Genomic DNA, 24,367 nt, shown 5'->3' on the forward strand with positions numbered 1-24,367 from the left:
TTACGCATCGTCATTTGTTGTCATACATAGATTTGCCGTATCAAATATTAGAGACTGGGCTATATCTTATCGTTTTATCAAGAAAAAAGCCAACTGAGGATCCCGTTTGAGACCAAGAGCAGACCGGAGATCTCTCCATTTGTTGAATGCCTTCCCGAGGTTGACTCTCGTCTTACTCCGACGCCTGTCTTACTCCAATTTGGACCTTTTGGTGGCACTAGACAAAATTTTTCTTTTCTTTACATTACGTGGAGTTTGCGTTGGGGTTTAGAATGGACTACAAGCCGGTCTCTTTGAATCCATCTTCTACCTTTGACGCACGAGTTGTCTTCGCTGATGCGGAGAATGGCGGCGCCGGCGAATACACAAACCTGCGAGACATAGCCTGGTGAGCGTGAACGCGCATGACGTCACGCCCAGTCTCAAATTCGAGCCCGAATCCCTCTTATATATTTTACTGTACAGGATTATAGAGGCAATCTCAGTGCGCAGAGAAGGGCTCATTCAGCCCATCAGGCAGTTCTTTAAGCATGTATAGGATAGAAAAACAGGTATTTTTAACATGAAAAGTTGCGCAATGCACCTTTAAGCAATATGACATTGGTCGCTTCTAGTGTAAACATAGTGTTACATAAATAAGTGCATTGAATTTAATGTGACAATTACAGTAGAATGATTTTACACAAATTCTTTTAATAAATTAAGGCTATTGTATATGTATCTTGGAAACATGAATTTTTTCTCACCAAACTGATAAAAACCTGTGTGCTCCCTGACTTCTGGAACTTGCAGTACATTACATTTATATATTATTTACACATTTGGCAGACAATTTTATCCAAGCCAGCCAATCAGTCTTGCTTGTCACATCCATCAGACGGTCAGTGAACATGTCTGTGGACAAGCCGCTTGATTCTATGACTACATGTTCTGCATTGGACTGGAGCAGTGCAGTTGGTGTGCGTTTACATGCACGTTCTTAAACCGATTATGCTTAAGCCGACAACGCGTGTGGTCATTGTAAACGCATGTAACCATTTTCCTTTATCGGCGTAAGATCATAAACGGCTTAAGAATAAACCAAACGACAGAGCTAGATTTTTGCCCATTACGGCATTACCCTGGCATGTAAACACCTTATGGGTTGGGTTAGGAGATGTGTGTTCGGTTGCTCAAACGTCCAAGTTTTATTCCGTTTTCCAACTGTACGTTGGTTAAGAATGAAATGGCTACAATTTCGCTTCCATGGTGCTGTCAAGTACGACTTGCAGTCTGTGAGGTAAACTAAACGCTATTGGCTATTTGAAAAGGGGGAGGAGCCATTCAATATGTCCCACTTTAGCTTCCTGTTTCAGTGGAAATTACGTCAAACAAAGCTGCACGTTTCAAGGCACTTCAGTGGACCTTTAATGCGCATCCAGCCACAGCGAGTGTTTCGCGCTAGGGGAGGAGAAATATATCAAACTCAGACAGACTTTAATATAAAACTAATATTAACAATTTGTTCTCATCTGTAGCCAAAGGACAAGTGGTACAGTTGTAGAAACTTCAAATATGAGAGGAGAATGAGTCTGTGCAAGTCTCTCATTGACATTTTGAATGCTTTATTTAACACCACAGCTCACATAATACATAGAATACTCTGAGTGAAATATGCTTACGTTTTGAAGTCACCACTGGATAACCTGTTTTTTAATACAGTCTTGTAAACGTGGTTTACTTTCATTAATATATTATTGATTTGTATGTAAACAGTTAAATCGGGTTATTTCAATAAACTGATTTTTGGTAGTTATCAGCGTTTTTTTGTGTGCATGTAAACGTGCTCAATGTCAATGAGCAATTTTAGTTTTGTGCTGAGAGCCACGGGCCATGATGTTTTCTTTTGTCGGCAAACAACAAATTCTACAGAGAGCTGAATGAACTAAAGCGGACTGTGTAGTAGGCAAAATTGCTGCAGCTGGGACCTGTCTGCCCCGTCAGCAGAAATAAACAGAGAGAGAGAGAGAGAGATATCATGGGAAAGTCCAAAACCTTAAGAAGACCTTTCTTGATGTATGTTACCAATAGAAATGCAGAAGCTGTATTTGTAAATGTTGTGGGAAATGTGCAGGCTAATCTTTAGGAAGGTCGCTCAAAAGGTTTCTGTCATTCTGTACTCTTAGACCACACACTGTATGGTTATTAATCAAAAGGTGTTCTTTTGTCTGTTCTGCACTATTAATCTCGCATTAATGCAAGAATAGACAGAAAGTGCAACGGTTTCTGTGCATAAGCAAACCTGTAACCCAGCTTTGTTTTCAAAGCGTGATGCGGTTTTGACTAGTTTGCCAGTAAGGCGTTGTTCAGAGGATTTAACTGTATATGTTGACAGAAAGCCTCTTTTCTAAAGTAGATTATGTAATTGGTTTATCCGTGAATTCTTTGAGTGGAGTCAATTGATTTATTCTGGGGAAATTATATCTGCTTTGGCTTATCGCTGCGGAGCATGCATTTTAATAGAGGATGATTAAAAACATGGTGAACAGTTTACAAATCGACACAAATGTAAATATTAAAGAGAGTTTGTTTGATTTTAACCAAACTGTATAGGATTTGCTACATTATAATGAGAGACTTTGTCTAGCCATAAAAAGAGATAAGAGTTGTGTTAACAGTTATATCCAGTCTGCTTGTTTTCCATATTGTAATTTATACAGTTTATACTAATGTACATGACTGTTAACAACATAATGAAGAACGGGTGGTACTTTGGAGACTTTGTTATGACATGATATGAATAAGTAAGCCATTGCGCTAACTAATATATGCAAATAACAGTTTGTTTATATTTTTTCTGTAAGAAGAAGGTATGTTTTTGTAAGACAAGAGGTTAGTATTTCAGGTTTGTGATGGTGTTTCTGTGTTTTTTCAGTCTTTAGTTGTTGGTTTTTGAAAATATGGATATTTAGGAAACCGTGTGAGTACGGTTTATCTTTGTGCTCTTTCAAAGCTTACAGAATTCAAACATTTGACTTTGCTGTTTTGTTCTCAGCTGCTCACAGTGCTCATCTTATTTACAAAGTGGGCACATGAGGTCAAAGGGGACTGGTTGCTATGGTGACAGGATGAGATATTTTATTTTTAGATGAAAGTTTATGTCACAGAAGGAGGATGAATGACATTTCTAAGCTGTTTTTGTCTGGAAGGTCCCTTTGTTGATGCCCAACCTTCCTAAACAAAATGAGGCGATGTTTTGAAAGGAGAATTTGTATCGACTACGCTTAGTTTATCAGGAAGCCAGTTTTATTTAGCAAGTTCCGTCAGGTTGGTATGATTTAAAAAAAAAAAAAAAATTTTTGTCAGTTATAGCCAAATCTAATCTAAATCAAAGCTCCCCAAACAAGCAAGCCTTTATAAGACATCCATAAAAATGAAAACAGGGCCACATGCTGCATTTTTGTTTAATTATTAATAAAGCAAGTTTTTCTTTTTTGTTATAAATTATCAATATTTGCTGAAGGGGAAAAAAAAACTAATTTAAGATAATTCGAAGGGTATTCAATAAATGTACTTAAACAAATTAAATTGAGAATTTATTGTGGAAGACCAAAGCATAATAGACACAAAATTGAGTTGTTTCTGGGGTTTGAATAATAACGAGAGACATTAAACGCGTGTTTCGGCACTAACTCTTTGAATGATTGTATTATTGCTCTACAGATTATTTGCCAGGGGTGCGTTTCCCAAAAGCATCGTTAGCCAACTATGGCCGCAAGTTTCGTCATTATCAGTATAGTTCAATGAGTCAGTGTTTCCCGAAGCCATAGTTCCAATGAACATATGTAGACAATTTTTTCCCAATGTCTTAGTTGGGATTGGTATTTTAGATCCCGGACGAGCCCCCATAAAGGTTGCGAACCAGAGATGGATTAGGGATGCAAGGGTATAACATTTAAAGGTATATTGGAAAGCACGGCACTAGGACATAACAATAATGAAGCAGCAAAATTATTTTAAAATGTTATGTTTTAACAGTATGATTTTCAAATACACGTGATGCAAAATGACTGGGCCCACACATTCCGACAAATTTCATTCTCAAAATGCCCTTGCATTGTTTTTCTTCATTATACATGTTAAATAAATATTAGGTAAAATGTATTATCTTTGGCTAATCTAATAATTGCCAATAAGAGTCCCTCAGCATTGTTGTACCAAATTTTAAACATTTGATCTAATGTAAACACTACAGTGTAATGTAAATATGAATAATGAATATTCATGTATTATGAATATGAATGTTTGTCATTTTCCTTTCAGTGTAGATGTTTTCTCTAAAGAAACACTTTACACCCTGGGCATTTTTTTCAATCTATTTTAGCTGCTGTTGGGAAATTATTGGCCTCATAACATATGTAAGGCATTCCATCATGTCTCTGCGAAACAATTTTCTTATTTACAGACCCAAACACCCACACAGGCTGTCTTGTATCATTTCCTAATCTCCATTCTCTCTCCCATCTTTCTCCTCCTTTACCCACAGGAAGCCATGGGAGGCCTTAATTACACCATGTCTCACGGCAACAGCACAGCTCTCGCTCTCTTCATTTCCTCTCGCTCTCGCTTTCTTTTCTTCTTTCTTTCTTCCCGACCTCCTTTTGGCCCCCCCCACACACACACACAGACTCCCCTCACTCCACTTAAGGCACTTTGATAACTCTGTGATACGAGTCCAGTACAAAGTTTGTTGACAGCTGCAGCGCTGTATGAGATGCTCTCTCTCAATAAACATCCCTGCTGTGACCATGACTCACTAGTGTGGCTTCCAGGTCATTGGAGTCCTCCATTTTATTTGTATTATCTCAACAACAACATATCATAAGGTCCTTTTAATTGAAATCTTCCTCTTACAGGGTTATGCAATAAGACAGTCACGCATTTAAAAATAGTTTTTAAATACTGAAAATTGCACACATGATGGATAATGACTGGGCCCACACATTCAGACACATTTTACTGTCATTCTCAAAATGCATGTTATTTTTTTGTCCTTTTTTTTAAAATATATTTTACACATATTTTGAGAGTTTTAAATGAATATTTGCTAGTATTTTGATAATTTTGGCTAATCTAATAATGCTTTCAAGTCAAGTCTCTCAGCACCCTTGTACCATTTTTATACATTTCATGTAATGCAAACAGTGTATTGTAATGTAAACATTAATGTGTAAAACCATGGTTGCCAGGGCATCATTATGCGGTTGCTAGCATGTTATAGGTGGTTCTCTTTCATAGGTTCACTCAACGCTGCGGAAAGCGCAGTGGGATATCCTCTGGATGTGCCGATTGCCTGAAGCCCTATAGAATCACGCCAATCCATTGGCTGATGGCGCTCGCGCAAAGCTGGCTCCGCCCCGACGCTCTTACGTCGTAGCATGATGTACGCGCGCGCGCCATCTTCTCCTCAGATTTCTCTGCCTTCACGAAGCGGTCACATCTCGCCCTTCGTGCGGTTTTTCTGAGCCCGAATTCTTCAATTCAACTTCAGCTTTCGTCTCGACACTTCAGCGACTGGTATAAGTGGAACTCTGTTCTCCTTACAGTGAAGTGTCATGGATTATCGACGCTGCTCTCCGCCATGCGTTCGTTTTATCTCGAACAACGACCCTCACAGTAAGTGTGTTAAATGTATGGGTTTTTCGCATGCGCGTGAGGCTGTATTAGGATTGTCGAAATGTAAATTTTGTGACAATCTCCTTCTCAAAACCCTCCGCTCTAGACTCGCGGTTTTTGAGAAGGAGACATTCGTTTCCCCCCGTCGCGCTCCCGAGACTGCTGAGGCCTCTCGTGGATCCGCGGCCTGGGGTTCGGATGTTGAGCTCGAGGATATTGAGTATGAGCAGACGGGCCTCGCCCTTTCTCTCCCTCCCTCTCCCGAGCACGCACGCGGCGCGGTTGAATTCGCGCATGATTATTTATGTCCCAGCCCGGGAGCCCGCGAATCGGTTTCTTTCGGTCTGGATGACGTTATTTACACTGCAGCCTCCGACTCCGAGGATTTCGGGCCTGCTTTGGCTGATGACGTTATCCCGCCTAGCGGCCAGGACGCGCGGCCTACTCCGGCCTACACTGAGCTTATTGAGGTGCTGTCGCGCGCTACAGAGAAGCTCTCTATTGACTGGCCTGATGAGCCCCGCGAGTCTCAATCGTCCAAACTCGACGAGAGGTTCCTACGTGGCCCTAATTCTAGGCCAGAGCGAAGAAAGCTGCCCTTTTTCAGCGATCTGCATCACGAGATCTCCAGATCCTGGAAGCAGCCATTCTCCGCACGCCTAACTAATGCGGCAGCCGCTGACTTCACCAACCTTGTTGGTTTTGTGGAGCAGGGTTATTCCGCTATTCCAGCGGTCGAGGACACGCTGGCTAACCACCTCGCCCCGTCGTCTGCACCGTCTTGGAAGGCGCGTCCCCTTCTTCCTTCCAAGGCTTGTAGGACTACTTCCTCCCTTATTGGGAAGTCTTACATGGCGGCTGGTCAGGCAGGCATGGCCCTGCATACCATGGCCATCCTTCAAGCCTACCAAGCGGACGTCTTGAAGGACATGGATGAAGGAGAGGGACTGACGCCCGAAGCTGTCAAAGAGCTTCGCAAAGCCACAGATCTGGCCCTAAGAGCCACCAAGCACACTGCTCGGGCTGTAGGTCGCTCTATGGCGGGCTCGGTTGCTGCAGAGCGCCACCTCTGGTTGAATCTCACGGAGATCCGAGACAAGGATAAGAGTTTCCTCCTGGATGCCCCTATCTCCCACTCAGGTCTTTTCGGGGAGGCGGTCAACACGGTGGTTGACAAGTTCCGCGCCGCTAAGTCTCAGTCGGCCGCGTTCAGGCAGTTTATGCCCAGGAGGGTCAGAGGGCCCAGTGACTCCAACCCTCCCCCTTCTCAAACCCGAGAACGCTCTGCTCATAGGGCTGAGTTCCCTACTAGCAGGAGTGACCCGGCTCGCCACCCACCAACTACTGTCTGGGGAGCCCGAGGTCGTCCATTTCCTCGCCAGCGCCCTCACAAGCGCCTTCAGCTGAAGCGGTCCAACAAATCGGCCGCTCCAGCCTCCTCGAGCCGTTCCTGACCCGCAGGGCAGGAGGAGGAGAGCCTCATCAGATCTACGAGGTTGGGACAGACCGCGCAAGCGTTTCTGCCCTCCTCCAGCCGGCTCTCCTCATCCAACCCTGTCACCTTCGCCACCCAGCGTGTTTCGAAGTGCAGGTCCTGTTTCACTCTCTTCACCCAGTCCGGCGCAGGAGGAAGGAGACGCATCTTGCTTTCTCCCCTCGCTCCCGGTGCACGTTACACCCGCCAATCGCTTCCTCAGAGGCACAGTTCTTTTTCCTCTGGAGCAGGCGGACCCAGTTACTTCTATCCAGGTGGTGGTACCCCCCAATACGTGTCAGGACGCCAAGCGCTCTCCTCCACGGTCAACCGCGCCTCCCCATGGAAACCAGCGCGACACCCTACCTCAGGTATGTCCCTTGCACTGCAACACTCCTCTGCCTCTATCACATTTCGTTCAAGAATGGGAGCGTTTACCAGGGGTATCGCCTTGGATCCTTCGCACAGTTCGGCTCGGCTACACGCTTCAGTTTTGTCGCAACCCCCCCTGCTTCAACGGGGTCTTTCCTACTGTAGTCGACAGCGCCGCTCAGGCTTCTGTACTACAGCAGGAGATTTCATCCCTTCTGCTGAAGGGGGCGATAGAAGAGATTCCTTCGGGGGAAGTCGAACAGGGCTTCTACAGCCGTTACTTCCTGGTCCCGAAGAAGGGGGGCGGCCTGCGGCCGATACTAGATCTTCGCCGGTTGAATTTCTCTCTTTACAAAGGAAAATTCAAAATGTTGACGCTGAAGGCCATCATATCTCATATCCGGCGGGGGGACTGGTTCGTGACGGTAGACCTCAAGGATGCTTATTTCCACATCCAGGTCGTACGGCGACACAGGAAGTTCCTCAGGTTCGCCTTTGGAGGGAAAGCGTACCAGTACAGGGTCCTCCCCTTTGGCCTCGCTCTAGCGCCAAGGACGTTCTCAAAGTGTATGGATGCTGCTCTGGCCCCGCTGCGGCTCCAGGGCATCCATATACTCAACTACCTGGACGATTGGCTCCTTTTAGCCCACTCCAGAGAGTTGGTGACTCACCACAGGGACATTGTCCTCCGTCATATTCAGTCTCTCGGTTTGAGGCTGAATACGGAGAAGAGCGTTCTTACTCCAGCTCAGAACACGGTTTTCTTGGGGGTATGCATGGACTCCGTTCTTATGCAGGCCCGTTTGGCTCCTGCACGGATTTCCAGTCTGGTGACATGTCTGTCCCGTTTCGCACTAGGCCAGCATGTTTCCGTGAGCACCTGCCGCAGACTTCTGGGCCTTATGGCCGCGGCCTCCCCTGTGCTACCTCTGGGGCTGCTCCACATGAGACCTTTTCTGTGGTGGATGAAGCTCTCAGGGGCTCGGCCCACGGGGCCAGCCTTTCGCCTATTGAAGGTGTCGCGCAGTTGCTTTCGCGCCCTGTCAATCTGGCGGGACCCCCTCTTCCTTCAGAAAGGAGTCGGTATGGGTGCGGTATTCCGTCGCCAGATGGTTACGACGGATGCCTCTCTGACCGGCTGGGGAGCGGTTTTCGAGGGCAGGCCAGCGTGTGGGGTTTGGACTGGCGAGACCCTCTCGTGGCACATAAACAGCTTGGAGCTGAGGGCTGTCTTCCTGGCTCTTTGCCACTTTCTCCCTTTCCTCGAAGGACACCATGTCATTGTCAGAACGGACAATATGGCAGTAGTGTCCCATGTAAACAGACAGGGGGGTTCACGATCGCGCACCCTAGACAGGCATGCGCGTCACCTTCTCCTGTGGTCCCAGGACAAGTTCCTCTCTCTGAGAGCAGTTCATGTCCCAGGGATTCTGAACCTCGCAGCAGATTTTCTGTCGAGGCAGAAGCTCAGGTCTGGGGAATGGATGTTGAACCGCCAGTCGGTGGCCCTGATCTGGGAGGTGTTCGGAAAAGCGGAAGTGGACCTCTTTGCATCTCAGGAGTCGTCCCAATGCCCGCTTTGGTTCTCTCTGAGCCCTCCAGCTCCATTGGGGATAGATGCGTTCGCCCACCCTTGGCCGATGCAGAAACTCTATGCCTTCCCGCCCATCAAGCTGATCCAGATTCTGTCCAGAGTGAGGGAGAGCGGAGTCCGCCTCCTTCTGGTAGCCCCATTCTGGCCGTCCCAGCCATGGTTTTCGGAGCTGATCCCTCTGTTGGAATCCTCCCCCTGGGAGATACCGGTCAGGGAGGACCTGCTTTAGATGCGTTCGCCCACCCTTGGCCGATGCAGAAACTCTATGCCTTCCCGCCCATCAAGCTGATCCTGATTCTGTCCAGAGTGAGGGAGAGCGGAGTCCGCCTCCTTCTGGTAGCCCCATTCTGGCCGTCCCAGCCATGGTTTTCGGAGCTGATCCCTCTGTTGGAATCCTCCCCCTGGGAGATACCGGTCAGGGAGGACCTGCTTTCCCAGCTTCAGGGCAGGATATGGCATCCTCGCCCCGACATTTGGAAGCTGTACGTTTGGCCTATCAGAGGCCGTTAGCTTTAAGCTTTGATCTCCCAACCGACGTTCAGGAGACTATTGCGAATGCTAGAGCCCCTTCGACGAGGAGGCTATATTCCTCCAAGTGGAGGGTGTTCGAGGCGTGGTGCTTAGCACATGATAGGAACCCAGTTAGCTGCCCAGTAGGCTCAGTGCTGGAATTCCTGCAGGAAAAGTTTGCTTCCGGAGCGGCCGCTACCACTCTCAGAGTGTATGTCGCAGCTATTGCTGCTCATAGAGAATCGGATGAGATTCCCTTGGGGAAGCTGAGGTTAGTTTCGGCCTTCATGCGTGGGGTTAGGCGCCTGAAACCGGCTCGCCCCCCTAGTGTTCCCTCGTGGGACCTGTCAGTCGTCCTGGAGGGTTTGACAGAGGCTCCCTTCGAGCCCTTGGAGTCAGCTCCTGAGCGGATTCTGACTCTTAAGGTTGCTCTTTTGTTAGCTTTATCTTCACTGAAGCGGATAGGGGATTTGCAGGCTCTCTCTATTAGTGAGTCATGCTTGGACTTCGCTCCTGGCCTGGTTAGGGTTACCTTGAGGCCGAGGTCGGGGTATGTACCCAAGGTTCTTTCCACGGCGTTCCGCTCTCAGGTTGTTAACCTTAATGCTTTCCACCCTCCTCCTTTTGCCTCTGAGGAAGAAAGGAAACTTAACTTGCTCTGCCCGGTCCGTTCTTTGAAGTTGTATGTAGATCGCTCAAGCGGTTGGAGGAAATCAAACCAGCTCTTGGTATGTTTTGGTGCTGGCCGCCGCGGGCTTGCAGCATCAAAGCAGAGGATTTCCCACTGGGTAACGGACGCTATTTCGCTGGCTTATGAGGTGCGTGGTTTGCCTTCACCTCTTAGCATCAGAGCGCATTCCACCAGAAGTGTGGCTTCCTCTCAAGCTCTCTTTAGAGGGGCCCTCTTGGAAGACATTTGTGTGGCGGCAGGTTGGTCCTCTCCGCACACCTTTGTGAGGTTCTATAATTTGGATCTTGACATGACTCCAGGTTCCCAGGTTCTATCTGCTTGAACCTATCATGGTTGTTATTATTTGGTCTGGTACCGGTTATGGCAGCGCTTAGCTTGGCGAGTTTGGTATTTCGTTCCCACTGCGCTTTCCGCAGCGTTGAGTGAACCTATGAAAGAGAACGTCTCTGGTTACTTACGTAACCTATGTTCTCTGAATAGGGAACGAGACGCTGCGTTCGCTGCCAAGCTCCTCGCGCTGCCGACAGTTTTTCTTTTCGGCAGAGAAATCTGAGGAGAAGATGGCGCGCGCGCGTACATCATGCTACGACGTAAGAGCGTCGGGGCGGAGCCAGCTTTGCGCGAGCGCCATCAGCCAATGGATTGGCGTGATTCTATAGGGCTTCAGGCAATCGGCACATCCAGAGGATATCCCACTGCGCTTTCCGCAGCGTCTCGTTCCCTATTCAGAGAACATAGGTTACGTAAGTAACCAGAGACGTTTTCTAGGGTGTTCTATTTAGTTTTAGTTAATTCTTATACTATTAAAAGGACCTATATGCTTTTATTACATCATTTTCAGCTTTATTTAGTGTGTAATGTTACTGTTTGAGCATTAAAACAGGTCTGTAAAGTTTCAAAGTGCACAAGAACACTGTTTCTCAACTGCCCTGAAACACCTCGATTGTAGCCTTCAGTTTTCTTCCGGGAACAAACTTGTCGCAGTATTCCTAATTTAAATAAATCCCGCTCAAGGCATACCCCCCCACAAAAAAGTGTAGAGGCCTGGTTGAGTTAGTAGTGTTATGGTAAGGAGTGTGACATTTTCTATCATGCATGAAGTGGTTGACCAATCATAACACACTAGTCCAGTCAACCAATCAGGGCGCATTGCCACTGCTTTTCAGAAGGAGGAACTGGGAGACAGGAACTAAACAGAGTGTTACTGACAGCCTGGGAAGAGAGGTGCTGCAACAATGTAAAATATGTGAAAAATAATGTGTTCCCTTTCGAGAGGTTCCTCCTATTGCGTAATAGCTTTACGCTATGGGAAAACTCCTTTTCTCGAGAAATATTGAAGTCTTTATGTAAAACGCATTGCAGCTGCACAGCATACAGCAATGAGCGAGGCAGCTCGGTCATTGGCTGTGCTGCGGCAACTTGCACGAACCAATGACGGGGCGACTCTGAACCCGCTTCCAATGAGCGTGCTTCGCGCCCACGCGCGTCAGAGCCCGCCAAGATGGGCGTGGCCAAGGCCTATATATTGGGCGCCCCGTCGTCTGAGTTCTTTAGATTTAATCTCCTTCAGCAAAGAACCTTCTCTTCGCTGGATCCTCCGGATTTGTTGGAGTCTTTTCGCCGCCGCCGTCGACAAGCCTACAGCAGGACTGCTTCGAGGACGCCGGCGCCTTCAGCCGCCTTCGATCGCCCTTCTGCTAAGCCATCCGGCGCGCACCATCTATATCCTTTTTCAAAGCTTCAGTGTTCGCCCCCGCGACACTTTTTCTAAAAGAGCAAATTTCACAAGGCGTTGTTTCAAATGCCTTCCTGCGCCTCGTGTCGAGGCCCTCTTCAGGACGGGGATCGTCACATCATCTGCGCCCGCTGCTTGGGACCGGACCACGCAGAGGCTGCCCTTACTCGAGGCGGATGTCCCGAGTGTGACGCCCTGGGCCTCACCGAGCTGCGCGCTCGCTTCGCCGTTTTCACCGCGAAAGAGCCCACCTCTTCCGTGCTGCCATCTCCTCTAGTCGAGCCGCGAAAGAAAAAACGCCGCTCACAGAGGCCGCCGGAGCACGCGGTTTGCAGTGATGTCACGCCGGGCCAATCCCCGCGTGCTTCACCACCACCCGAAGACTCCCCGCCGCCAGTCCAGTTCACACAGGCGGACCAGCACCCCTCCAGCGGAGCGATGGGGCTCGTCTCGTTTGGCGCGTCAGGGGATGACGATGATAAGGATGACAGTTTTTCCTGTGATGCTGCATCCGACGATTGGCCGGGCTCGTCCTTCGACCCCGCGCCATCGACATTAGCGGGCACGAGCGCGGGCTCCAGCATGGACTCTGAGATCGTCCGCATTCTCTCTAAGGCCGTGGAAGACCTCGGGCTCGATTGGTCTTCCCCGGAAGAACCCGCCCGCAGCCGACTGGACGAGTGGTTCCTGCAGGGGCGCCGACAGGCCCCTCGACAAAGACCCTCCCCCTTCTTCCCGGAAGTTCACGACGAACTCACGAAGTCGCTCCGCTCGCCTGAAGCCTTCTTTTTCTTTGTCGCTCTCCTCTGTGGACGGCGCGAAAGAAAGAGGCTATGAGGGGACTCCGCCCCTCGAGGAAGCTGTGGCCAATCATCTGTGTCCACCCTCCAACGCTGGATGGAAAGCTAAAGCTTCTCATCCCTCGAAGCCTTGCCGATCTACTTCAGCTCTCGCCGGTCGCGCATACGCCGCCGCCGGCCAAGCTGCATCAGCGCTTCACTCTATGGCTGTCCTCCAGGTTTTTCAAGCCAAACTTCTCCGCAGTATGGACGAGTCTGGACCCGATCCTGAGGCATTTAAGGACCTACGCAGCACCACTGACATAGCGCTGCGAGCTACAAAAGCCACCGCCCAATCCATCGGCCGTGCTATGGCTAACCTGACTGTCCTTGAGCGCCATCTGTGGCTGACGCTAACAGAAATGAAGGATGCAGATAAGGCGTCATTTCTCGACGCGCCTATCTCCCAAAGCGGCCTGTTTGGACCAGCGGTGAAGGAGTTCGCCGAGCGCTTCACCGAAGCCCGTAAGGACTCACAGGCTATGCGTCACTTCCTGCCCAAGCGATCTAGCTCGTCGCAGAGCCGCCAACGGCCGCCTCAGCAGCAGCGAGCTAAGACGGCGCCCCCCGTTTCTCAGCCCAAACCTGAAACGGATTTTCGACGCCGCTCGCGCTCCGCCAACAGGAAACAGCCGCCCGAGCGACGGGGACCTCGGCCCAGGATTGTGCTGAACCCAGAGCCTCGTAAGTCCTCCTAGCTACAGGGAGGAAAAGGGAGAGCGCGTGTCTCGCAAGAGCCGGACCGTTCTCTCCAAAACGTTTAAAGCATTACCCAGTCCCCTCACAGGCGGCTGGAAATGTCTATACAGCAGCCAATGTGCCAGCCACACAGCTCGCCCACCTGCAAACAAACGCCGTTTTTACGGCGACACACAGAAATCACATAAAGAGCTATTTTCTGCCTGTGTCATTAAAGGGTCACGTGTCCACACCAAAGTGCGCATTCCCACATATCAAAACTGTAAACTCAGTGCCAAATGTTTTCCCAGCTCAGGCTGGACGCCCCATAAATGTAGATTGTGTGCCAACTGTTACGTATGCACCACTACACACAAGCACTGTTCCCACAGTTATAAACACTTCCCCAGTAAAAGCGGGAAGTTGTGTAAGAGTAGCGCGTGTGCCCGCTGTTATGCACGCACCCCAGCTCACAAACACTGTTTATATGGCCAAAAACCTCCCGCCACGAGCGGGAAGTTTTATGAAAGTGGCGCGCGTGCCTACCACAGTCTATGCACCCCCACCCATAAGCACTATACACACAGTGTTAAACATTTCCCCATCTCACTCTGTGAGCATTACAGCGAGCGTGCCTGTAATCTCACACGCACCCCTGCACTCGTCATTCAACAAAGCTGCTCAGCGCGCGCCCGCGCCGCTGACAGCTGTGAACTCGGTATTTACACAGAACGATTCGCTGGCGGGGGCCATACGTCACTGCGACACGCCCCCGGCCAGCATTCAGCCCATATCTGTGCGAGCGAAAGCTTGGGAAAATATCCCCGACATGCCGAAATGGGTTTTGAACATAATAAAACACGGTTACTCGCTCCAATTCGCTCGCAGACCGCCCCGCTTCACAGCAGTGGTAGAGACGAAAGTGAGAAAAGATGTTTCACATGTTCTACGCACCGAGATGCTCAAACTGATAGAGAAAGGCGCTATAGAAACAGTGCCCCCCTCTATGAGCGAGGCAGGTTTTTACAGCCGCTATTTTCTCGTCCCGAAAAAGGATGGCGGTCTCCGCCCCATCCTAGATCTCAGACATCTGAACAAAGCTTTAATGATTCGCTCGTTCAGAATGTTAACAACCAAGCATATCCTCGCGCAAGTTCGCCCGGGGGATTGGTTTCTGTCAGTGGATCTGAAAGACGCTTACTTTCACATTCCAATAGCGCCTCATCACAGGCCATTTCTGAGATTCGCTTTCGAGGGACAGTCATACCAGTACACAGTACTACCATTCGGCCTGTCACTGGCACCCCGTACATTTACGAAATGTATGGATGCAGCACTTTCCCCCCTGAGACAGCGGGGAGTGCGAATACTAAATTATCTCGACGATTGGCTAATACTAGCACAATCAGAGAGCCAGTTAGTGACACACAGGTCTTGGATTATCAGTCATCTAGAGTGCCTAGGTCTAAAAATCAATTTTGCAAAGAGCATGCTATCCCCCAGCCAGAATATTTCTTTTCTGGGAATAGTGCTAGACTCGGTGCAGATGACAGCACGCCTCTCATCAGAGCGCGCGCTCACTATTCGGCGCCTTGCAACATCGTTCAGAGCGGGTGCGCGCGCCCCCGTCAAGCGATTTCAGAGGATGCTCGGTCTCATGGCCTCAGCATCAGCTGTACTCCAGCTAGGATTGTTGCACATGCGTCCTCTCCAACGCTGGCTCAAGAGCCGTGTCCCCACTCACGCATGGCGCTCGGGCCACTTTTTAATCAGAGCAAATCACGGCTGCATAAAAGCCCTGACGCCCTGGAAAGCTGTCGACTGGTATCAGTCCGGCGTGAGTTTGGGCGTGAACACAAGGAGAAAAATGATCACGACAGATGCCTCCAAAATAGGTTGGGGGGCCCTTTACGAGGGCAGGCCTGTCTCCGGCTTGTGGTCAAACCCGGAGAAGCGCCTACATATAAACTGTCTGGAATTGAAAGCGGTCGCTTTGGCTCTCAGAGCCCTGCTCCCGTACCTGAAGGACGAGCACGTCCTAGTCCGAACGGACAACATGACGGTAGTCTCGCATATAAATCGTCAGGGTGGACTCAGATCGAGCTCCCTGCACTCGATGGCCAGGGAGCTCCTACTATGGTCCCAGCGCAACCTGCGCTCGCTGAGAGCGGCGCATGTGCCAGGTGTTCTGAACCAGGGAGCGGACATGCTGTCCAGAGACAAAGTTCTCCCAGGAGAATGGTCTCTCCACCCCCTGACGATTCAGTGGTTATGGCAAACCTTTGGCAGAGCAGAGGTCGACCTCTTTGCCTCCAAGGAAAATGCGCACTGCCCTCTCTTCTTTTCAAAGAGCACAGACGCGCTCGCCCAAGTCTGGCCGAGCCGACCGCTGTATGCCTTCCCTCCGGTCGCGATGCTACCTCAGGTCATCAGTCGGATCAGGGAAGAGAAATGTGCAGTGCTCCTGGTAGCCCCACTCTGGAAGAACCAGACGTGGTTTCCAGAACTGATGCAGATGACGCAATCTGCCCCATGGCCGATTCCACTGAGGCTAGATCTCCTCAGGCAGGCCAACGGGATGATCCTCCATCCCCGCCCCGATCTGTGGGCCCTCCATGCGTGGCCCCTCAACGGATTCCCGGGAACCTCCCCAGTGGAGTGTTGAGAACCATCACTGAGGCGCGAGCGCCCTCTACGAGGCGCTTATATGCCCAGAAATGGAAGGTGTTCAGTGACTGGTGTAAATCCAGGAACCTGAATCCTGAGACATGCGAAGTGCCGAGTGTGCTCGTTTTCTTACAAGAGCTGTTGGAGGCAGGCCGCACCCCCTCCACGCTCAAAGTATATGTGGCTGCCATAGCGGCATCACATGAACCGGTCGAAGGACGCACACTAGGGAAAAACTGCCTAGTTGTTCGTTTCCTGAGGGGCGCCAGGAGGATGAATCCCCCACGCCCCCCCTCGGTGCCGATTTGGGACCTGGCCACGGTCCTGGACGCACTTAAGCGTGCCCCGTTCGAACCCCTCCGAACTGTGCACCTTAAACAGCTCTCGCTCAAAACTGCTCTCTTGCTGGCTCTCGCCTCGGTCAAGAGAGTGGGCGACCTGCACGCGCTGTCATCAAGCGCTAACTGCCTGGAGTTTGGACCTAACGACAGCAGGGTTGTCCTCAGGCCAAAACACGGGTATATTCCTAAGGTGCTCTCTACTCCTTTCAGAGCACAGGTGATATCTTTGGCCGCGCTATCGTCCCCAGCAGACGAAAGTGACGCTAATTTACTCTGCCCGGTCAGGGCACTCAGAGTATATTTGGAACGCTCTGCCCTGTTCAGACAGACAGAGCAGTTGTTCGTATGCTTTGGCGGCCGCACTAAAGGTCTGGCTGTGTCAAAGCAAAGAATATCGCGCTGGATAGTTGATGCTATAGCGCTGGCTTATGAAGCCAAGGGCCTTCAGTGCCCCTTGGGCATCAGAGCTCACTCTACGAGAGGCATGGCCTCCTCGTGGGCGTGGTCGAGTGGGATACCCATTCAAGATATTTGTGCGGCTGCAGGCTGGGCCTCACCGTCCACATTTATCAGGTTTTATAACCTACAGGTCCCCTCATTGCATTCTAACATACTGTCGGTCTAGCTATCATAGGCTGGGGTGTGTACATGCTAAGCATTGTCTCCTCCCTCATAGAATCACATCTTTGAAACTGATGTGGAGGATTTTTCATACATGACAGTACATGAAAATGTGCTTGTGTGTGTCTCTGGACGCCCATCGGGCCGTTCCACGTTGTCCTTTATAAAACCCGCCTTCGGCTGGCTCGTTGGATAATTACTTCGCTCAAAGGCTCAGGCTCCGGCCTCCGGCTTAATAGAAGCGAAGTCAGCACGCACGGCGTTTTACATGGCGTTCCCATAGCGTAAAGCTATTACGCAATAGGAGGAACCTCTCGAAAGGGAACGACTCGGTTACTAACGTAACCTCGGTTCCCTGAGAGGAGGGAACGAGTATTGCGTAATCTGCCGTGCTTGTGCTTGGTCAGTTTGCTTCAGTCGATTGAACCTAAAGAACTCAGACGACGGGGCGCCCAATATATAGCCCTTGGCCACGCCCATCTTGGCGGGCTCTGACGCGCGTGGGCGCGAAGCACGCTCATTGGAAGCGGGTTCAGAGTCGCCCCGTCATTGGTTCGTGCAAGTTGCCGCAGCACAGCCAATGACCGAGCTGCCTCGCTCATTGCTGTATGCTGTGCAGCTGCAATGCGTTTTACATAAAGACTTCAATATTTCTCGAGAAAAGGAGTTTTCCCATAGCGTAAAGCTATTACGCAATACTCGTTCCCTCCTCTCAGGGAACCGAGGTTACGTTAGTAACCGAGTCGTTTTTTTGAACAATCAAGCATGAAAACTTATTCTAGTTTCCCCCAAAAACTAAATCAAGACTTAGAAAAAGGGCATAATATGGCCTCTTTAAGATCATGGTGCTGCAAAACTTCGGTGTACTTATTTGTATTCATATTTAGGAGATGGTAATTTTGAATAGTTTGATACATTTCTAAAAATATGAATCAAATGTTTGAAATCATATTTAACATTTAACAGCTATATGAAATGTAGCCTTGGAAGTGAGGAAGTAAAAGTTTCCTCTACTGTCATTTATTCTCTGACTTGTTTATTTCTCTTTTCCTTAGTGGCAAATTGTGTTTAATTGCTCCCTCTGTGATTAAGAAGGCAGTTTAGGGAGTGTGTGTTTGGGGCAGCTAGATTATACATGACAGTGCTTGTTTTAACACACAGGCTTTGTGTTTAAGGAAGAGTATGAGAATTAATGTGTTTTGTCTGCATATAAGGCTAAAAACCTGAAAGGATGCTTGAATAAGACAAAAACATACACAGATGCCTAAACACATGGAAACATTGCTTGGATGATTAAACAGCTTGTGCTGTTTGTCTTTTTCTGGCACAACCTGTGTCCCTCTGGAGAGTGCAGACTTACAGCACACTGTTTCATCTTCCCCTACCTGACGAGTATGACCTGATAAAATATCAGCTGTTCACAATATTTCTGTTGCACAAACAACACACAAAGAAAAAAATACACCGGGAAAAAGGTGTTAGCACTGTTTATGTCCCTTTTGTGTTGTGTTGAACAACAGCCTGGGTTGAGTTACCGCTGAAGGGTAAAAATGTACTTTTTTCCCCCCTGCTTTTTCCAGATTTAGAAAAACATGTGCATTAACTTTTAGAGCTGTTCAGAGCTACACTAGGCATACTGTTCAGAGTCAGTCCATTTTTCCTGTATATTTTTTTAGAGGAATTGATTTTTTTTATTGAGCAAGGTTGTGTTAAATTGATCAAAAGTGACAGTTAAGGTTTATAATGTTACAAAAAATGTCTTTTTAAATACATTTCATCAAAGAATCATAAAATGTTTTATGGTTTCCACAAATGATTTTCATCACTGATAAATATAAGAAATGTTACTTGAGCACCAAATCATAAGAATGATTTCTGAAGGATCATGTGACACTGAAGACTGGAGTAATGATGCTGAAAATTCAGCTTTGCCATCATAGGAATGGTGAAGAATTTTAAAATAATCTTAAAAATATATTAAAATAGAAAACAATTATTTTAATTTGTAATAATATATCACAATATTACTGTTTTTCCCGGGTTTTTTAATCAAATAAATGCAGCCTTGGTGGGCAGAAGAGACTTTCTTCACAAATATTTAAAAATTCGTACTGAACATATAATAATTGCAGTTTTTACCATTTACAATAAATATTTACAATTCTTAAAATTGTATATGTATAATTAATATAATTGATATACATGATACAATTACGATTATTAAAAGTATATATTTTTAAAATTCTTGAATTTGATTATTATTGACTGATGTGGATCATCTTGAAATGGCCAAATATTGTCCAATATGTCAGCCAGAGCTGCGTTTATCAAAAGCATTGGCAGCCTAAGTAGATCATAGAGACCATTGGTGCATTTACTTTTGAGAAATGCAGCCCTGGCTGATATATTGGGTTATCGTTACTCTCCGTACTCTCAAGTCAATGTATAAAAAACATTAGGGTCCAATGGGGAAAGTTAAATGTCCAGCTGCACTAACTCCATCTTTGCTTTTCTCCAGGGGGGCGTTCTCTGAGGTGTTCCTGGCTGAGGAGAAGAAGACCCAGCGACTCGTGGCCATTAAATGCATCCCTAAGAAAGCATTGGAGGGAAAGGAGAACAGCATTGAGAATGAGATCGCTGTGTTACACAGGTCAGAACCGACTCTCTCATGAAGTACTGCATAAAAAAAACAGTCTAAGTTGGTTTGTTTGGCAGGATGGGCAACTGGTATGCCAAACATCTAAACCAGCTGAAGACCAGATCATTTTTTCATAAGGGATGCCCGGGCTTTGGCACAAATTTCATGATTCGATCCGATTCGCCAAAAAAATCTCTCAAATAATGCTGTAAACTATACAGAGAAACCCAGTTGGTACATCACTATAATATTAAAGGTTACAATTAACTGATTTGTAGGCTACTTACATTTAAAATACACACAATAAAAACGTTATAATAGTACATTTTCATTGACAATTATGGTCAATTATGTTTTTTTTAATATAAATATTTAAATGATTGCATATTTTCAATTCAAAATAGCGAAATTACATTAAATGGGTCGTTAAACATTTCCTTCGTAAAAAAAGTTGACAAATATGAAGTGTTTAGCTACTTCTATCTTACCACTCATTCACTGTAAAAAACTAAAAGTGTCGCGTTGAAATTCACACTCATCTTCAGTGAACATTAAGCCCCGATTGGCCTTCACTTGTCCCTCTAGTGTCTCCACTGAAGAGATGTATGTCTATCCCTCAAAGCCTCGCTTTCATTCCCATTAAAAATCAAAGATGGCGCTGCTGTGAATAATGTCTATAGCCAGGACAGATGCTGCCGAGATCTTAAATCTTTGTGAGGTATAGTGTTAAGGATAAGTGGCAGTCAAGATCCTGAAAGGTCTCTTCCTTTTCCTCTTAAGAGCCAGATTGCTCTTTGAGAGAAGAAAAGCTCTTGTAAATGCTATATGTCCTATAAAAATGTGCTATAGTTTGAGAAATCGTAGAAGTGTGCACCGGAAATGTCAAGAGTACTGGAGACAGTCCTATTTTTAGTGTCTCTGTTGCCAGGGCAACAGCACACACAGAGGCTGAGATGGTATGGAGGTTCCCTGCAGCAGTATGTGAAGGAGAGGGACCAAAGAGAAGGAATACAAATAGAAATGAGAGAGAGAGAGACAGAGAGAGAGAGAGAGAGAGAGAGAGAGAGAGAGAGAGAGAGAGAGAGAGAGAGAGAGAGAGAGAGAGAGAGAGAGAGAGAGAGAGAGAGAGAGAGAGAGAGAGAGAGAGAAGAGAGAGACAGAAAGAGAGAGACAGAAAGAGAGAGACAGAAAGAGAGAGACAGAAAGAGAGAGACAGAAAGAGAGAGAGAGACAGAGAGAATTCCACCATTGGTGTGAAAAAATGTAATCAAATGGAAAGCAGGAAACCAAAAGAGTGGAAGTCAAGTGGAGATGGAGCAGAATATTATAAATGTCTGATTACAGTATGGCTGGTGTAGCTTCATCAAAGACACTGAGAAAATGATATAAAAATAGGGGAGACGGAAGGAAAGCCATCATGATAGAGCATAAAAAGATATTTAGAGCATTAAACGATTTTTGGATCTTCAGCTGTTTTACTGTCTGTCCGGCGAATATGATAAGCCTAAATGCCAATTTTCTGTTCTAATTAGAGTTGTCAAAAAGAACCGGCTTCGGTACCAATTCGGTCAAGGGGGTAATCCCATAGACAGTAAAAGAAATGGACACAGCGACCCCATTGATTTCAACGGAGAAAATTGAAGCCCGTTAAAAGCTGATAGCCAGGCGTACTGCGTAGGCTCAAACTGAGCCTGTCACGTGAGCAACCTGTATGTCTTCTAGTAGCTGTGCCGAGTGAAATCTGAATAATTCCCTTCCGAATCTCACAGAGACGGAGAGAGTGAGTATTAGCTGTCCATGAGCTAGCAGCAGGATCAACTTTATGACTCGCTATGGGCTTCTCCCTTGACTTTATCGGACTTTATGCCTCCACGTCCCCCCGATTGCCTGCGAGCTTCTCCTCCTCTCTATACGGTAATTTCTCCACTGTGCGACGGAGAGTCGATGGATAAATTGAGTCTTTGGACGCCTCAGATGTAAAGATATTTGCTGTCAAAGTGACGCCAAAATGAATGGGAGTCAATGGAATGCTAACAGCAGGTGATAGTCAGCTACAATGGCGGCCCCCGTGAGGCTTCAGTTTCTGGCGGATGGATTAGCCCCTTGGGTAATCCGCCAGCCTGAAACTGAAGCTTCGCTTGGGTTTTTTGTAAAAATCAAGGGGGTAATCCATCGACCGGAAGTTGAAGCCGGCCGGGTGCCGCCATCTTGTAGCAGAACTTCACTTGCGTTAGCATTTCCATTGACTCCCATTCATTTTGGCGTCACTTTGACAGCGAATAACTTTACATCTGAGGCGTTTAAAGACTCCATTTGTCCATTATTTATTTCTAAAGAAACACGACAATGTATAAAGGGCTCCATTTCCTTCTATGTTACATTATGGCCCCGCAGAAACAGATTTAGTAAAAATAGGCTAACGATTGCGTCATAACCACTCGACTCTCTGTCGCGCTGTACAGAAATTACCGTACAGACAGGAGGAGAAGCTCGCAGGCAATCGGGGGGACGTCCCGTCAAGGGAGAAGCCCGTAGATAATGAGTCCATAAAAGCAACGGAATACTTACTCCTGCTCACTCACGCCAAAGAACTCTTTGCTCAAGTTCCCCGTCTCTGCAAGATTAACGTTGGCAATTTTCACGCACAGCTACTAGAAGATTAACGTCTGTCAGACAGGTTGCTCACATCATCAAGCTTAGTTTGAGTCGGTTTGAGTCTGCGCGTCAGGAACGGAAATGCTCAAAAATCGCTAAAAATGGGCTTCAACTGTCTCAACTGAGTTCCAATGAGATGACTCTGCCTACTTCTTATACTGTCTATGGTAAAAATAGGCTAACGATTGCGTCATAACCACGGGACTCTCTGTCGCACAGTAGATAAATTACCGTATAGACAGAAGGAGAAGCTCGTAGGCAATCTTTTACTGTATATGAGGCAATCGGGGGGACATGGAGGCATAAATTCAAGGGAGAAGCCCATAGATAGAGAGTCCATAAAAGCACCGGGACAAAACATTCAACAACAGATTTGTTTCAGATTTCAATTCAGATTTGTCTCGGCACAGCTACTAGAAGGGCAGAACGGTTGCTCACGGCACATCTCCGTCTTCAAGCTCAGTTTGAGCCTGCGCAGTGCGCTTGGCTATCAGGAAGTGAGTGCTTCTAATGGGCTTCAACTTTCTCCGTTGAAATCTATGGGGCCGCTGTGTCCATTTCTTTTACTGTCTATGAATTCGGTACAGAAATTGTAAAATTGCTTTGAGCAGAATCGTAAATGCCTCTGATTGGCCATTGTGTTCACGCGTTCATTGGATATGTCTGTGATTGGCTACAATGATCAACTCGCAGGAGCATTTGAGAGCACACGGAAGTGTTTGAAAAACGGGAGCGGGAGCGTTTGAAACATAGGTTTGAAAGCACAAGCTGATAGACGCCTTCTTTTAAACGCTCCCGTGTGTATTTAAGTGTCATTGATGTATATGAACACGTTTTTGAAGTGCTGATCATTGTAGCCAATCACAGACATATCCGATGAGTACGTGAACACAATGGCCAATCAGAGGTGTTTACGATTCCGCTCAACAGCGCTCAAAGCGTCACATTTTGTAAATTTCGGTTCCGACGACTTGGTACCGAAGTCGGTACTTTTTGACAACTCTAGTTCTAATCATTGCTGTATTTTCTTCTTTCTTTTCAGAATAAAACATGAGAATATTGTTTCACTGGAAGACATCTTCGAAAGTCAGTCACATTTGTATCTGGTCATGCAGCTGTGAGTTTAAAATCTCACCACTCAAGCTCACACCAACCATGATAGTGACATTATTAAGATGTTGTTTAATTTGCAGTCTTGAATGCTTATGTCATTATAGTGGAGGTGCTAATTGTAGTTTGTTTGCGTGGGTCTTCACAGTGTATCAGGGGGAGAGCTCTTTGACAGGATTGTTGAAAAGGGCTTCTACACTGAGAGAGACGCCAGCAAACTCATACGTCAGATTTTAGATGCAGTGAAGTATCTGCATGATATGGGCATTGTGCACAGAGACCTGAAGGTAATGCTTACATATTCTTTCCCAATAATCACACTCTGCCTTTCTAAGCAGGCGCAATATGACAAATTATTCAGCATGCAATGTTTTTTCTGTCCTCGGTGAAAGCCAAATGCTGCCACAAAGGGACAAAATCACTGCCAATTAGAAAGTATTTAATGTTTAATATTCAGCTGTGTGGAGCAGAAGTTCAGAGCAATGAGATTTTAACAGTAGGCGATTATTGCTTAGCAATATGACAGAAATAGGCTTTGTTCGGAATGGTATACTATTGCTTACCACATACTGTATACTGCCTTTAGTGCATTTTTTTTACTATAGTATATTAAACAGAGTACACATTATGCCAAAATAAAAGTTTTAAACTGTAATACGCCACATTTTTGTGTTCTGTTACCAGCTCTTAGATAAAAACTATTATTTTGTATTTTAAAAATAGATTTCTTAAACTTTTCCCAGTCAAGAAAATATGACAATATGTACACTACCATTACAAAGTTTGG

At 47.0% G+C, this 24,367-nt stretch overlaps 1 protein-coding gene across 2 annotated transcripts in view; it reads left to right on the top strand.

Moving 5' to 3' along the window:
• camk1a (calcium/calmodulin-dependent protein kinase Ia) overlaps window positions 1–24,367 on the top strand; it is a 34,974-nt gene that overhangs the window by 6,191 nt on the left and 4,416 nt on the right. For both annotated transcript variants that reach the window (XM_056256179.1, XM_056256180.1), the window contains exons 3-5: window positions 19,696–19,827; window positions 23,513–23,587; window positions 23,729–23,867. In XM_056256179.1, the coding sequence (XP_056112154.1) occupies window positions 19,696–19,827; window positions 23,513–23,587; window positions 23,729–23,867 (346 nt within the window). The remainder of the gene's footprint in view (window positions 1–19,695; window positions 19,828–23,512; window positions 23,588–23,728; window positions 23,868–24,367) is intronic.

This window comes from Rhinichthys klamathensis, unplaced genomic scaffold (genome assembly GCF_029890125.1).
Source record: "Rhinichthys klamathensis goyatoka isolate OS25496 unplaced genomic scaffold, OSU_Roscu_1.1 h1tg000124l_1, whole genome shotgun sequence".
Lineage (NCBI taxonomy): Eukaryota > Metazoa > Chordata > Actinopteri > Cypriniformes > Leuciscidae > Rhinichthys > Rhinichthys klamathensis.